The sequence below is a fragment of the Magnolia sinica genome, chromosome 1 (genome assembly GCF_029962835.1).
Source record: "Magnolia sinica isolate HGM2019 chromosome 1, MsV1, whole genome shotgun sequence".
In the NCBI taxonomy this organism is placed as follows: domain Eukaryota; kingdom Viridiplantae; phylum Streptophyta; class Magnoliopsida; order Magnoliales; family Magnoliaceae; genus Magnolia; species Magnolia sinica.
The window spans coordinates 14,099,082-14,113,005 of NC_080573.1; the positions used below are offsets into that span (position 1 = coordinate 14,099,082).

At 38.2% G+C, this 13,924-nt stretch overlaps 1 protein-coding gene across 1 annotated transcript in view; it reads left to right on the forward strand.

Annotated features, from left to right (window-relative positions):
• Positions 1-11,680: 11,680 nt before the first annotated feature.
• Positions 11,681-13,924, forward strand: part of LOC131240560 (starch synthase 3, chloroplastic/amyloplastic) — a 70,758-nt gene continuing 68,514 nt past the window's right edge. The window contains exons 1-2 of the mRNA XM_058238854.1: positions 11,681-11,947; positions 13,827-13,890. Of these exons, the coding sequence (XP_058094837.1) occupies positions 11,831-11,947; positions 13,827-13,890 (181 nt within the window). The 5' untranslated portion in view covers positions 11,681-11,830. The remainder of the gene's footprint in view (positions 11,948-13,826; positions 13,891-13,924) is intronic.

Sequence of the window (13,924 nt, forward strand, 5' to 3'; positions counted from 1 at the left end):
AAAAAAAAACATATATACTTGAATATTGAATCTTTGCTATACTGCAATTGGATGCCTCAAACAAGCAAAACTCAAGATGCAGAATTTTATTTCATTTTATTGAGAATATGACTAATTCATTAAGAATAACAAAAAGAATGCAAACAGAACTCGAGACTAGCAGTAGAGGTAATCATCTCGTCAACCTGCCCTAAAAGCACAGAAACAAAAGGCTGCAATAGTCCCAAAATGAATGAAAAACCAAGGGATTATTTCGAATTTTACGATGGAATCAAGTGGATTTTAATCCACACAGAATCAAGTGGATTTGGAATCAGACCTTTGAGGTGGGAGTTCAAATCAATCTCTGTCATTTTAAAGGATTTGGATTTCTCTCAAATCCAAATCCCTCCAATTCCTCAACTTTTTCATTTTTGAAAGCCCTCCAATTCCTAATTAGCTCATGAAAAATTCACTGAATTTTACGATATATCGAATCTACTTCAATATGACATTATTTGATTATCGATGTTATCGATATTAAGTTATCGATAACATCGAAGACTATTCGATGCTATCGTAACTAAAAAACTCGTAGCATTCCATGATATATCGAAGTCACTTTGATATATTATTCTTCGATATATTGAACTCCATACGATATATCGAAAAAGGCCCAAAGTTGTCCAGAGACCTTATGTTCATTTTCAATGAGTTTTCGATGATATTGATTTCCTTTTGATATATCGAAGAACATTTCGATATAAATCAAAGTATACTCGATTACAAAGACCTTGAATTTATTGATGATTTGAAAGTTAAAACTAACAAGTTCACTTCGATATATCGAGGTCACTTTATATAATAATCTTCGATATATTGAATTCCATCCGATATATCGAAAAGCCACCAAAACTGTCCAGAGACATTATGTTCATTTAAATCGAATTTTCGATGATATCAAGTTAATTTCGATATATCGAAGCTCATTTCGATATCAATCGAAGTGTACTCGAGTATAAAAATAATGAATCTATTGGTGATGTCAAAGGAAAAATTACAAGTGCTCTCCAATGTTATCGAAGGCTACTCGATGATATCGAGCTTAAGTTATCGAGACCATCGAAGTCTATTTGATGTTATCGAACTAAACAATTCACTGCATTTTACGATATATCGAGGTCACTTCGATATGTATTCTACGATATTTCGAATTCCATTCAATATATCGAAAAAGACCCAAAACTGTTCAGAGACTTCATGATCATTTACAACGAATTTTCGATGATATCGACTGAACTTCGATATATCGAAGGATGGTTCGATATCACTTGAAGTATACTCGATTACAAAAATCTTGAAAAACCCTAAACCCTTTGTCCCGTCCGTTGGACTCCCTTCGATATATCTAGTCACCTTCAATATATCGAAGAGACGCGTGTATTTATATCACGGCGCGTCCACTTCACTTCATTCACTCCATTTCCTTCCTCCTCTATGACGCATCCACTCTCAGAAGCTGTTGGAAGTGCATTCAAGCCATTTTCCCGAGCTTTTAAGGTTGGTAAATCGCTTTTGTTGTTCAATCAATCAAAACCCTCGTCTTCCCTAGATTTTCCTTTTGTTGTTCATCCCTATTTGTTGTCCTTTTCTTCAATCTCCTATATTTCCCTTTCGTTTCTTTAAAAATATCCTCTGAGTTTTCATCTAAATGGGGAAAGACAAGACTAAATCTATTCATTAGGGAGAATCCTCCAATCCTAGGCCAAAACGTTCTAAAACAATTGCCAGAAGAAAAAAATGCTCAACCACCGACCCAAAATGTCTCTCCACCACCTAGAAATGATCTGGCACCTGAACTTGAAATCCCTAATGTGCCACCACCTCTTGAGGCTCTATATCAAAAGCTTAGAGCAAGGAAGATGGAGTATGAAGGACAAGTTGATAGGTCCTGTCTAGCTCCATATGGGATTGTACTAATGCTTAAGGCCATTAGCTGGTCTCGTATGCTTGACTTTGGTGGAGTCACACGAAATGAACAAATATATAGGTTTTTAGCCTACTGTCATTCACCAGTATTTGACCCACCGGCCATAGATGTCACCATTGGCCAAACCACAACTCACATCAATCCTGCCATTATCGGTCAATTAATTGGAATTCCCTGCAAATCTCAAGGCTTTGAGAATACGACTTCAACTCACTTGAAGTTTGTTCAAAAATTACAAAACATCTTTACAATGGGCAAGACATTCCTTGGCATGAGGGTAATTCCCTGCGTGGCACCCACATGTTTGCACAATTCCGCATTCTTCATGCAATTTTTTGTACAAACATCTATACTAGGGGTACTAACAAGTTTGATCTTACCCCATTCATGTTGGGGATTCTCTATGCTGTCAGCCAAAGAGTCGAACTGTGTCTACCTACTCTCATGTTGCATCAATTGGCCATAACAATCCAAGCCACTAGAGATGTGTACATTCCATTCCCTCATCTTATCTGTCTATTGTCTTGACATGTGGGATTACTTCCTACCAGTGACCGCCCCCGAGAGCCTCACAAATTTACCAAATAAAACATAAAAAAAATGGCTCAGCTTAACACACCAACTTCCTCTTTCGCACCACCTCCTGATGATACTATGGCCGAAACTGAAGCTGAAGGAGCTGAGATTGAAGCGATGGACACCGAGGCAGGAGAGACTGGAGATGAGAGGCAACAATACAGTGATGCTCCGTTCTCGTCAGTCCCACATACCCGTCATCATGCTGGCCACCAAGAGCATCGAACCTCAATTGTATATCATCTTTGATAGCAAGATGAACAATTGTCGAAGATTGAGGAGATCGTAGGTGCGACACAAAGAGGACTGGAGCAAGTGGAGAAAAAACTACAGGACCTGATATCGATGATCACATGCAGACGAGATGACTCCGTGCCACCCGGAGCCGGTCCTTGAGCCCCACCTGATGCTTAGTTGAAAAATGTTGTTAAAGAAGTTTTTTGATTTTTTGGATATTGTATGTCCTTAAAAGGCAATTTACTTCTTTTGTTGGATGATGATTATACTACCCAAACATGGGGTAGTCATTTTGGTTATTCCCTTCAAGTGAATGAATGATGATATCTGATGATACCCTGTCTTAAGTGGCTTCTATATTCAATATGGGTCTGTTTGGATTCCACCATTTTTTTTTAGTTTTGCAGCCTGCCTTAAGTGGGATATTGACCCCTATTACGCTTTGATGTGGACAATGCTACTTTCAAGAATCACCCAGTGATTTTCTTCAAAGTGCTTAGTGCTTACAGGCTTTCCATGTGGGATAATTGCCACTTAATGTTTAATTCTTGCATGAACTTTCTGCATATCTCTAATTCTATTTTTTTGCATGTCTGAGTTTCTACCACCTCTCACTATTAACTCTGATTGCCCTTTATATACAAGCTATACCAATGCACATATGCTGTAATTCCCCCCCCTCGCCCCCCAAATTGCTATGGTAATTGAAGACTATGACACACCCAAATTACAAAATGGATTTTGTACATGTAGTTACAACAGGAAGTCCAAATTCATACCAAATTGCAGCAGGATGTCCAAAGTCGATGAGTTTCATGCCCTTCAATCCTGGCCAAGCAACAAGAGCAGAAGTTTTGGATTTTATTTATTGTTGAAAAGTGAATCCGTAGTTCTTATAGTGAAACTCTGAATTTATAATAGGTGCATGATTCTTTATTGAGGACTTAAACTCATGTTAAGGACTTCTTCAATAAAGCAATTGTGCAATAATATGCTATGTGTGTTTTGTATATAGTACAAGGTGCTTTACCAATATTTTGAACTATGTAAATTCTAGGCGTCGCTTGTATTGCCCACATTTCTAGTTATTAGCGATATTATTGACGATATCGATATTGTTTCCGTATCCCTGGCCAGCGAAACTTGTAGTGATACCGATATTTTCGGTTATCAGCGATATTATCGACGATATCGATATTGTTTCTGTATCTTTGGCCAGCGAAACTTATAGTGATACCAATATTTCCTGTTATTAGAGATATTATCGACGATATCGATATTGTTTCTATATCCCTGGCCAGCGAAACTTGTAGCGATAATGATATTTTCGGTTATCAGCGATATTATCGACGATATCGATATTGTTTCTGTATCCCTGGCCAGCGAAACTTGTAGCGATACCGATATTTCCGGTTATCAGCGATATTATCGACGATATTGATGTTGTTTCCGTATTCCTGGTTAGCGGAATTTGTAGCGATACCGATACTTCGAACACTGGTCCTAGGACTTTCTCCAGTTGGAAAGCCTTACTCAAATAGTTGATGGGTTTTTATAGTTAAATGTGGACCATATGCAACTCCGACGAATTCCAAGACAATTCCCTTCAAGTGAAGGGAAATGACCATGAAATGCATGGAATTGACCGTGAAGTGAAGGGAATTGACCATGAAATGCATAGAATTGACCGTGAAGTGATGGGAATTGATCGTGAAATGCATGGAATTGACCGTAAAGTGAAGGGAATTGACCGTGAAATGCATGGAATTAACCGTGAAGTAAAGTGAACTGACCATGAAATGCATGGAATTGACCGTGAAGTGAATGGGAATGACCGGAATTAACGTGAAATGCATGGAATTGGCCGTGAAATGAAGGGAATTGACCATGAAATGCATGGAATTGACTGTGAAATACATAGAATTGACCGTGAAGTGAAGAGGAAATGGCCGGCATTGACCATGAAATGTATGGAATTGACTGTGAAGTGAAGGGAATTGACCATGAAATGCATGGAATTAACCGTGAAGTGAAGGGAATTGATCGTGAAATGCACGGAATTGACCGTGAAGTGAAGGGAATTGACTATGAAATTGATCGTGAACTGAATGTCTTATTGAAAATTTGAATCGTAGTTGTAAGAAATTTACAATTTCAAAGAAAACAATATATGTATTACAAGAAATGTATAACATTGACATATGTATTACAAGAAATGTATAACATTGACATATGCATTACAAGAAATATATAACATTCATAGTCGTATTACAAAAAATGTATAACATTCGCAGTCGTATTACAAAAAATGCACTACAAATTACATTATTTTGAAAATATTGGAAATTTGCAACTTCGATGATTATGCCCCTTTTGTTTGCAACGTCTGCATATTTTTGTTGTTCATTCCTCTCATCGGGAAAGAATCCGTTCCTTATTCAGTCTTCCACCTGACCTCGTCTGTAGCGAGGGCTTGATATTCGAACAATACTCTTTGAATCTAGAAGAAATTTTTCATTAACTCTTGTCCCATACTGGGTACACGGAATCTTCATATGTGATCTGGTAATTCCTCGCCATTTACAACGGGGAGCAATACGAATAATGAGGAAGATTATAGTTTATATATGCTGAAAAAACATGAAAACAAGAGAATCCCTTTACTTCAAACTCGCGACATGTACATGAAAGCTCATTGAACTTGACAATATCATTGTAGTCTCCCATAATATAGTATTCATCCCGAGAAATTGCGTGGTAACCAACATTTCGTGCCTTCGGTATGAGATCCTTTAACTGTTTCTTAGCCCATGGTGTCAACGGTCCAACGAATAATGATGTTGATTATCTTCTCTTATAGAACATCTATTGAATTTTCATTCTAACCGTCTCTATCAGCATTGTCATGGGATATTCTCGTGCTTCTTTGAATAGAGCATTAACACAGTTATGTTTGTAGTGACCAAATTGAATTTTTTTCCTGAGAAGTACGAAGATGCTCACTTTTCATACCCTATTTCCCTCAGCCATGCATGTACCAGGGGTTGACAAGTTCGATATCATTCATTAACTTTTCGAACTCAGCCCTCCTACAAGTCTTTATAGCCTACCAGTAGTAGATTTCTAACGACTTGTCTTTAAACGTGTCCACCAAGTTTCGACATATATGGTACGCGCAGTAGCCATGGATTGCTGCTTGGAAGACTTGGGGAACTTCTTTCATTAGACCTTTATACCGGTCTGATATGATCACAAGACCAGGTAGATCCCTTAACGAATCGCTGGGGTAGGTAAGGAACTAGTTTCAACTGCTGTTGTTCTTTGATTCTCCGATACCAAAAGTGACTGGAAAAATATGATTGTCACCATCCAAAGCCGTAGCAATGGACAGAACACCCTTATACTTACCTTTTAGATGCGTCCCGTCAACGGCTAAGACCCTTCGTAGAGATGTTTGAAAACTTCTGACATATTGTCTGAGTGCAACAAAACATCTCTTGAACCTCATCGTTTGTTGATCACAAGCAGGAAAGTCACTGTCCCTGTGTTCGCCATCCTCAACTCATGCAAGTACATCGGAAGTTCTTTGTAAGAGTCTTCATAAGACCCCATTACGCGATCAATTACAATATCTTTAGCACGCCATGCCTTCTTATAGCTAATAAGAATATTATACTTCTCTTGCATTGCGAATATAATGTTCTTCGGCCTTAATCCCATGCGTTGCTCAATGCGATTGACAACCAGTTCACTGGCCAACTTACTGCTTGCTTGCCGATGATCGCTCTTCATCCATAACATTCCACATGTATGTATGGACCTGTAAGTCTTAATCTTGAATATCCCCGCATCATTCACCCTAGATGTGTGTACCCTCCATTCACACATATCTTCCATACACGCCACGGTAAATTTCTTGGATGTGGAATACATGACCTTGTATTGAAAGTTGTTGTAAATTGTAAATTGGCTCAAAACATACTTATACCGGCTCTTGTCTTTAAATGTTTGGCCAACGGCTATATCAATCAGGTCATCAAGTGGACATGAATACAGTGACAGGTCTACATTGGTGAAATCAGCATCCTCGAAAGGCACAAGGGAAAGGTCGATGGTGAAGTCCGATGTTCGAGCATGCTCGGGTAATGGAATGTCGCTTCCACTTACGTTTCTAGCATTGGATGTTAAGGGCAAATCTACTCTTGTAAATGAAGGTGATGCTGTATATTCACTTCTAAACTTCAAGTCAGCCGACGCACTCACTTGACTTGTCATAAAGTTTGATGGCTGAGCCAGCTCGAGTACTGGAGTGTTGCTTGGAGGAACCTTTGAAGATGATGTCATATATTCATATTTCAAGACATGTTCCTCACCCAAACTTCCAGCAGCTGGGGCGTCATGTTCGAAACCACTGTAAGCCACAGGGTCTTTGAGTACTGCCTCATTAATGTGCTGTATTGTCTCGATGAATAAAGGGATGTAGTGATCTAGATGCTTCAACTGTGCTACCAAAAACATTCTCACATCTTCGTCATCTTCAATTACAGATGGAAGGATTGATTTGTTTGTGTAAGGATACAATGCTTTCAACCTAATATCGTAATCCTTAGGTCTACTCTTCACAATTCTATATATTTTTAATAGAAGTTGTTCATATGTAGTGTCAACGCCCACAACAGTAGGTTTCGAGTCTCCACCCTTGTACGTGTATTGATTATTTTTGCTTACTAACTCCCCACCATATGAGCATAGGATGATTACCGAAGCCATTTTCTGAAAACAAACACAATAATATAATTCATTTAGTATTCACATGTATAAGGTGGATTTGACCGAGTAGTAGGAAATCCACCATTGTACTAACTCAAATATGACCAACTTATCGGTCAGATATTCAAAGCTCTAAATTGCAGGGATATATGCCACTCAGTTCCCGATGCTTTTCACTCACTTCGCAGTCAATTTCACTTACTTCTAGGGCAGGTTCACTCACTTCGCGATGAATTTCACTCACTTCTCGGTCCTGAAGCGATTGAAGATGACTGCAAAGTGAGTGAACTTAAAAGGGAATTGAATTGACCATGAGGTGAAGGGAATTCATTGTGAAATGCATGGAATTGACGTAAGAAGTGAAGGGAATTGACCATGAAGTGAAGGGAATTGACTGTGAACTGAAGGGAATTCATCGTGAAATGCATTGAATTGACCGTGAAGTGAAGGGGATTGACCGTGAAATGAATTGAATTAACTGTGAAGTGAAGGGGAATTGCTGGAATCGACCGTGAAATGCATGGCATTGACCGTGAAGTGAAGGGAAATGACAGTGAAATGCATGGAATTGACCGTGAAGTGAAGGGAATTGACCATGAAATGAATTGAATTGACCATGAAGTGAGGAGGAATCGCATAGAATTAATTGTAAAATGCGTGGAATTGACCGTGAAATGCATGGAATTGACCATGAAATGAATGCCTTATTGGAAATTTGAATCGTAATGGTAAGAAATTCGCAATTTCAAATAAAGCAATAAATGTATTCAATATATAACATTCACGGTCGTATTACAAAAAATGCACTACGACTTCACAGTCGTATTACAAAAACGCACTACAATTTGACAGTAAAATGCGTGAAACTGACCCAGTAGTGCATGGAGTTGACAGATCAATTCAGTAAATTGACCGGAAACTAAGTGAAATTGACCGCGAACTTCTTGAAGTTTATTGGATAACTACGTAAAATTGACTTAGCAATTCATGAAATTGGCTATGAACTTATAGGTAGTATCTTAAGAATTTACCTCGAATTTAAACTTCTAAGTAATTGACCGCGAATTCCATTCACTCCCTTACACTCACTGAAATCCGTGTTCGAGAAAAAGAATAAGAGTGTATTAATGTAAAACACATTCTTTGGAGAAAAGTCTTCAAGATTTCACTTTTAACAATGTATCCATATTCTCTCAGAAAAAGAATGCACTTAGCCTTGAGTAGAATGTAACATGGAAGATGTAATGTGATAGTAGGATGGAGATTCTGTGGAGATTTAACGAAGAAAATGGGTGAAAGAAAGGAATAGGGATGATAGAGATGAGTTCAAACGTGTATTTGAGTATAAGGGAGTGAATGGAGTGAAATTGATAAAGCATGGGCATACGGTGGGGGTTATTCTTGGAATGTACAAATAAGTGGGCTTAAAAAGGTTACTGGCCCATAAATGGGTCATACAGTAGGAAATTTCTCAATAAATAAATATAAAAAACGAGAGCTTTCCCGTTGCGGCATCCTACCCCGCCCGTTTCCAGCTGGGAGCGGGCTGGAACTTTGAGTAGACACCGTGATGTATGGGTCTTATCCACACCGTCCATAATTTTTATTTTATTTTTTTATCATTTTATGTTATAATACTAAAAATTAGACATATATCAGACTCAAGTGGACCACACCACAGGAAGCAGCTGTGATAATGATTCTCACTGTTGAAACTTTTTCAGGGCCCACCCTGATTTTTATCTTCCATCCAACCTATTTATAAAGTTCAGTATAACTATAGATATACCAAGAAAAAACACAAATATCAGCTCCATCTAAAAACCTCGGTGGGCCATAAGAAGTTTTCAACGGTAAGAGTTTACTACAAAATGATATATGTGGAAGAAGAAAAAACACAAATATCAGCTCCATCCAAAAAACTTCTGTAGGCCCTAGGAAGTTTTCAACGGTAAGAGTCTAATCGCCATTTTGTAGTTCACTTGAGAATTGGATCTGCCTAATTTTTCATTTACCATATTAAAATGATAAGAAAAAATGGATGGACGGTGTGGATAAACCCATACATCAATGTGGCCACTCAAAGCTCCTGCCCGTTCCCAGTTGGAGACGGGCGGTGGTAGGACGCATTTCGCGTCCGGACGCGGATTAGATTATGATAGGTTGAGTAGCGAGTCGGCTACAGAAGCGACGTCACCAAGTTCTGTGGGCCCACTATGATATATGTGTTATATCTATACCGTCCATCCATTTTGAGATATCATTTTAAGTCATGAACCAAAGAATGAGACAGATAAAAATCTTTAGTGGACCCCACCACAGAAAATAGTGAGGAGTGATTCCCACTGCTGAAACTATCCCGAGGCACACCATAATGTTTATTTGAAATCTAACCTGTTCAAGAGTTAAAAAACAAATGAAATAAGAGAAAACACAAATATCCGCTTGATCTAAAACTTTCCTGGCCTTTAGAAGTTTTTAATGGTAGGCGTCACTGTCACTGTCCCCACTTTTTTCTGTGCTGGGTCCGTTGGAGCTTTGAATGTAACACATTCTTTGGATATTAACCTAAAATGATCTCTCCAAATGGATGGAAGGTGTGGATACAAAACATACATAATGGTGGGGCCCACGGAATTTGATGACGTCACTTCGGTAGCGAGTCTCGCTATACAACCTGATAGTGGCTGATCCGCGCCCGTTGCAGATTGCCTGAGTAGATCTCCGCCTGGATTTTGAATTGTTTTGGTTGGGCCGTTGTGGGCCCTATTTAAAATTTGATTTTTTTGGCACGAGCCCGGCCGATTGACACTCCTGCAGGACGGCTTTGGTGGATCGGGATCCTACCCGGGATCCACCTTGGTGGGTAGGATCCCTTGCTGTGGAGCCCACCTTGGATATATTCCTTACATCCATGCTGTACAACCGTTTTAATAGCTCATTTTAGAACAAGGGACAAGATCCCAAAATGAAGCAGATCCAAATCTCAGTTGGACCATGCCATTAGAATTAGTGGTGCTTGGTCATTAAAAAGTTCTTGTGGGCCACAAAAGTTTTGGATCAAGCTGATGTTCGTTTGGCCCCTTCATCCAAGCCTTTTTGAACTTATCAAAAGGTTGGATGACATAGAAACATTTAGATGGATCCCAAGAATTTTTAATGGTGTGTATTCAATTACCACTATTTCCCATTACGTGGACCACCTAAGGTTTGAATTTGCTTCATTTTTTGGGTAATGATATCAAATGAGGTGTCAAAACGGATGGACAGTGTGGATGTAAGGGACATAAATCAAGATAACTCCCCTTTCACAGGATCTTCCCGAGCCTGAAGTTGCGTGGGGCCACCGTGATGTTTGTGAGAAATCAAGTCGTCCAAGTTTCTCATGTTAGGGCATGGCAAAAAAAAATGAGATATATACTAAATTCAATTGGGTCACACGATAAGTTCCGTAGGGAATCCGTGCCCACGCAGGTCTCTTAAGCTTGGATTCATGGGAAGGCCTCTCTTAAGCGAGATAGGTCCCGCTGTGATGTTTACTAGAAATCTACTCCGTTCATTCGTTTTAACGTATCATGTTAGGCATGGCCCAAGGTTAAAGCAAATCTAAAACTCAAGTGGGCCAGGTACGATATTAAAAAAAGTATAGGAAAATGTCTACCGTTGAAACCTCCCCGACTGGACCGTTATGTTTATATGCCATCCATACCGTTAATAACGTCATTCCTATGGGAGTGAACTGAAAAGACAAGTATAAGGTTGATCCAAAACTTACGTGGCCTTAAGAATATTTCAACGGTAGGCATTTAATCTTCACTTATTCCATCGTGCGGCCCGCTTAAGTTTTGTATCTACCTCACTTTTGGGATCATTACCTAACATGTTTATGAGAAACGAATGGACGGAGTGGATTTCTCCCAAACATCACGGTGACCCCACGTGGATTCCGCCGCAGAATGTTCGTGCGACAGGATTTGGCAGGCAATCCGCGTCCGTCCTGACTCCTGCGTCATCCCCAGAAAGGCTCTCTTTTAGTTGAACTCTTTATACGGCTAGGATGAAACACGTGTCAACTCCACCAAAATGCTATCGGGAAAGGATGGCCGTTAAAGCTCTCCTGCTTTGTCGTCTTCTTCTCCTCTCTTCCTCCGTCTCTCCTTCGCTTCTTATAATACTATCATTTTGCCAAAATAAAATAAAATAAACTTATTATATTCGATCGAGAGAGAGACGTCGTCTATGATCTGATCTTTTGGATTGCAATCTGCTCAAGCATCAATGGAGGCCTCTTTGCAAATTCAGAGGCCATTCTCTCTCAGAAACAACTCTACCAATTCCAAGATCAGACTTTTGTCTGGGAGCTTCTCCAATGGAAGATTCGGCATTTCATTTCACGTAATTTCACTTCATTTGCTGGTTTGGTTGTTTAGATTCTAAGTGTTATTTATACTATTTTGCTGTTTTGGGTTTTGGGTTTTGGGTTTTGTTGTATGTTGGCTTGTATGATTGAATATAGTTGGTTCTTTTGAGAGTATTGATATCTACACTCACCCTGATTGATTTTGCATACACCCACTTATTTTTGGAATTGAAATGGTACAAAACATGTGATTCTATTCATAGGTTCTTTATAATTTCTTTTTTGCTATTTTGGGTTCTATAGTATCTTCTTTTTTCACTTGTTGGATGATTCATGAGAGATTATATTGTTCTTAGTAGAAGGTAAGAAGTGTTTTTTTTTTTTTCCTTCGTTTTAAAGATTTGTTTGGTAATAGATATTTACACCCTCTGGTTGATAAATACACCCCTTCTTTTCTACTTTTGGTTATAAAGTGGTACAGACTACAGAGTTCTACTATGGTATTACCAAAAACAGAATGAGAAAATGATTTTTTGCAGCATTGTTTCTTCCTTAGTGTGGTTTTTGGGATTTTCTGTTTTTGGGTTTTTTCAATGATCATTGGGTGAATAAACCAAGTTGATATATTTCTAAATGCATTTTTTTTTCTTTTCTTTCCAATTGATGTTTTATATTTTCGTAGTTTTGAATGAGTGGATTTTAGTAACTTGGAATTTCTGCATTTGAGCTTTTTTGTTTTTTGGGTGTGAGTTTGGACTTTGAATTATCAATCAAGGTAGCTTAATTAATACAAAGGGATGTTTTTATTAAACTTTTATATTTATTGTTGTCTTGATTAAGAGAATTTTATTAACATAGAACATCAGATTCCTTTTTGGGTTTTTGTGTGTTTGGACTATTATTTAACTTCAGCACGTGTGCTCGGATGGTTTATCAAGTTATAGGTTTTTTAGTCCATACATATCTTTTTTCAAATGAATTTTATATTTTTACAGTTTATTAGTATTATTATTATTATTATATATGAAAATAAAATTTTGATGTGGTACTGTTCCGCACTCTTTCTGTGTTTTATTTTAAGGGATTCAGGGTGCATTTGGGTGCTCTAACAAATCGAGTTGCAACTTATCCTTGTCAGAACTTGCTGTTGGTGTGTGTGTATATATATATAATCAATTTGTGGTGTAAATGGTCTTATCTTGATTATACAATATCTGAATGTCCTTTTTTGAGTTTAAACATGGAGACTGAATGCTTTTAGGAAAATTTGTGGCCTTTTAAAAAAAAAATAAATTTTACTTCAATTTATTTTCTTTTTATTTATATATTGTCTTTCTGATTTTTTTCTGGTGGGTTATTAGATGAAGATTTCAAAATACTATCGCTATTTTGTGCAAGAAGCAACACTCGATCTCTCGTAGATTTTGGGTTTGTTAAGTTCTGCTAGAAGTTCATATTGTGGCCATCGACTGATTTGATTGCTCATGGAAATGGTTATGAATAAGAGAAATTTTATCATGTGGTGCCATCTTCACTGCACACATGTCTAGACATGTGATGATCAAGATATTACACATGGTGGGCGCCACTTTGGATTCCCAAAAGTCGAAGATTAGATGATTGCAACTGTTTCAATTTTCTGCTATATATGGGCAATTGCCAATTTTCATTTGAACCGTTGTTTTTCTGGCCACCTATCAATTGCTAGGATGTCTGATTGTTGTGATTTTGGATCCCACTGAATAAACAGTCGGGATCAGCAGTTGCTGGTTGAATAATGATATGCAGCTCACGTGATATACTTCTCTGTGAATAATGCATCAAACTGTGATTTAAATTCTTTCCGAAAGATAATTTCAATGAAGTGGTATTCTGTAACTGATCGGTTCTATTTTTCTTCTCCTTTTTTGCCAGTCATCTCCAGGGTGTAAAGAATTTCCTGGGAACAGTGTTACATCTCTCATTAGAGCAACTGCAGGTCAGTGCTTGATTGATCTTACCAAACATTAGAT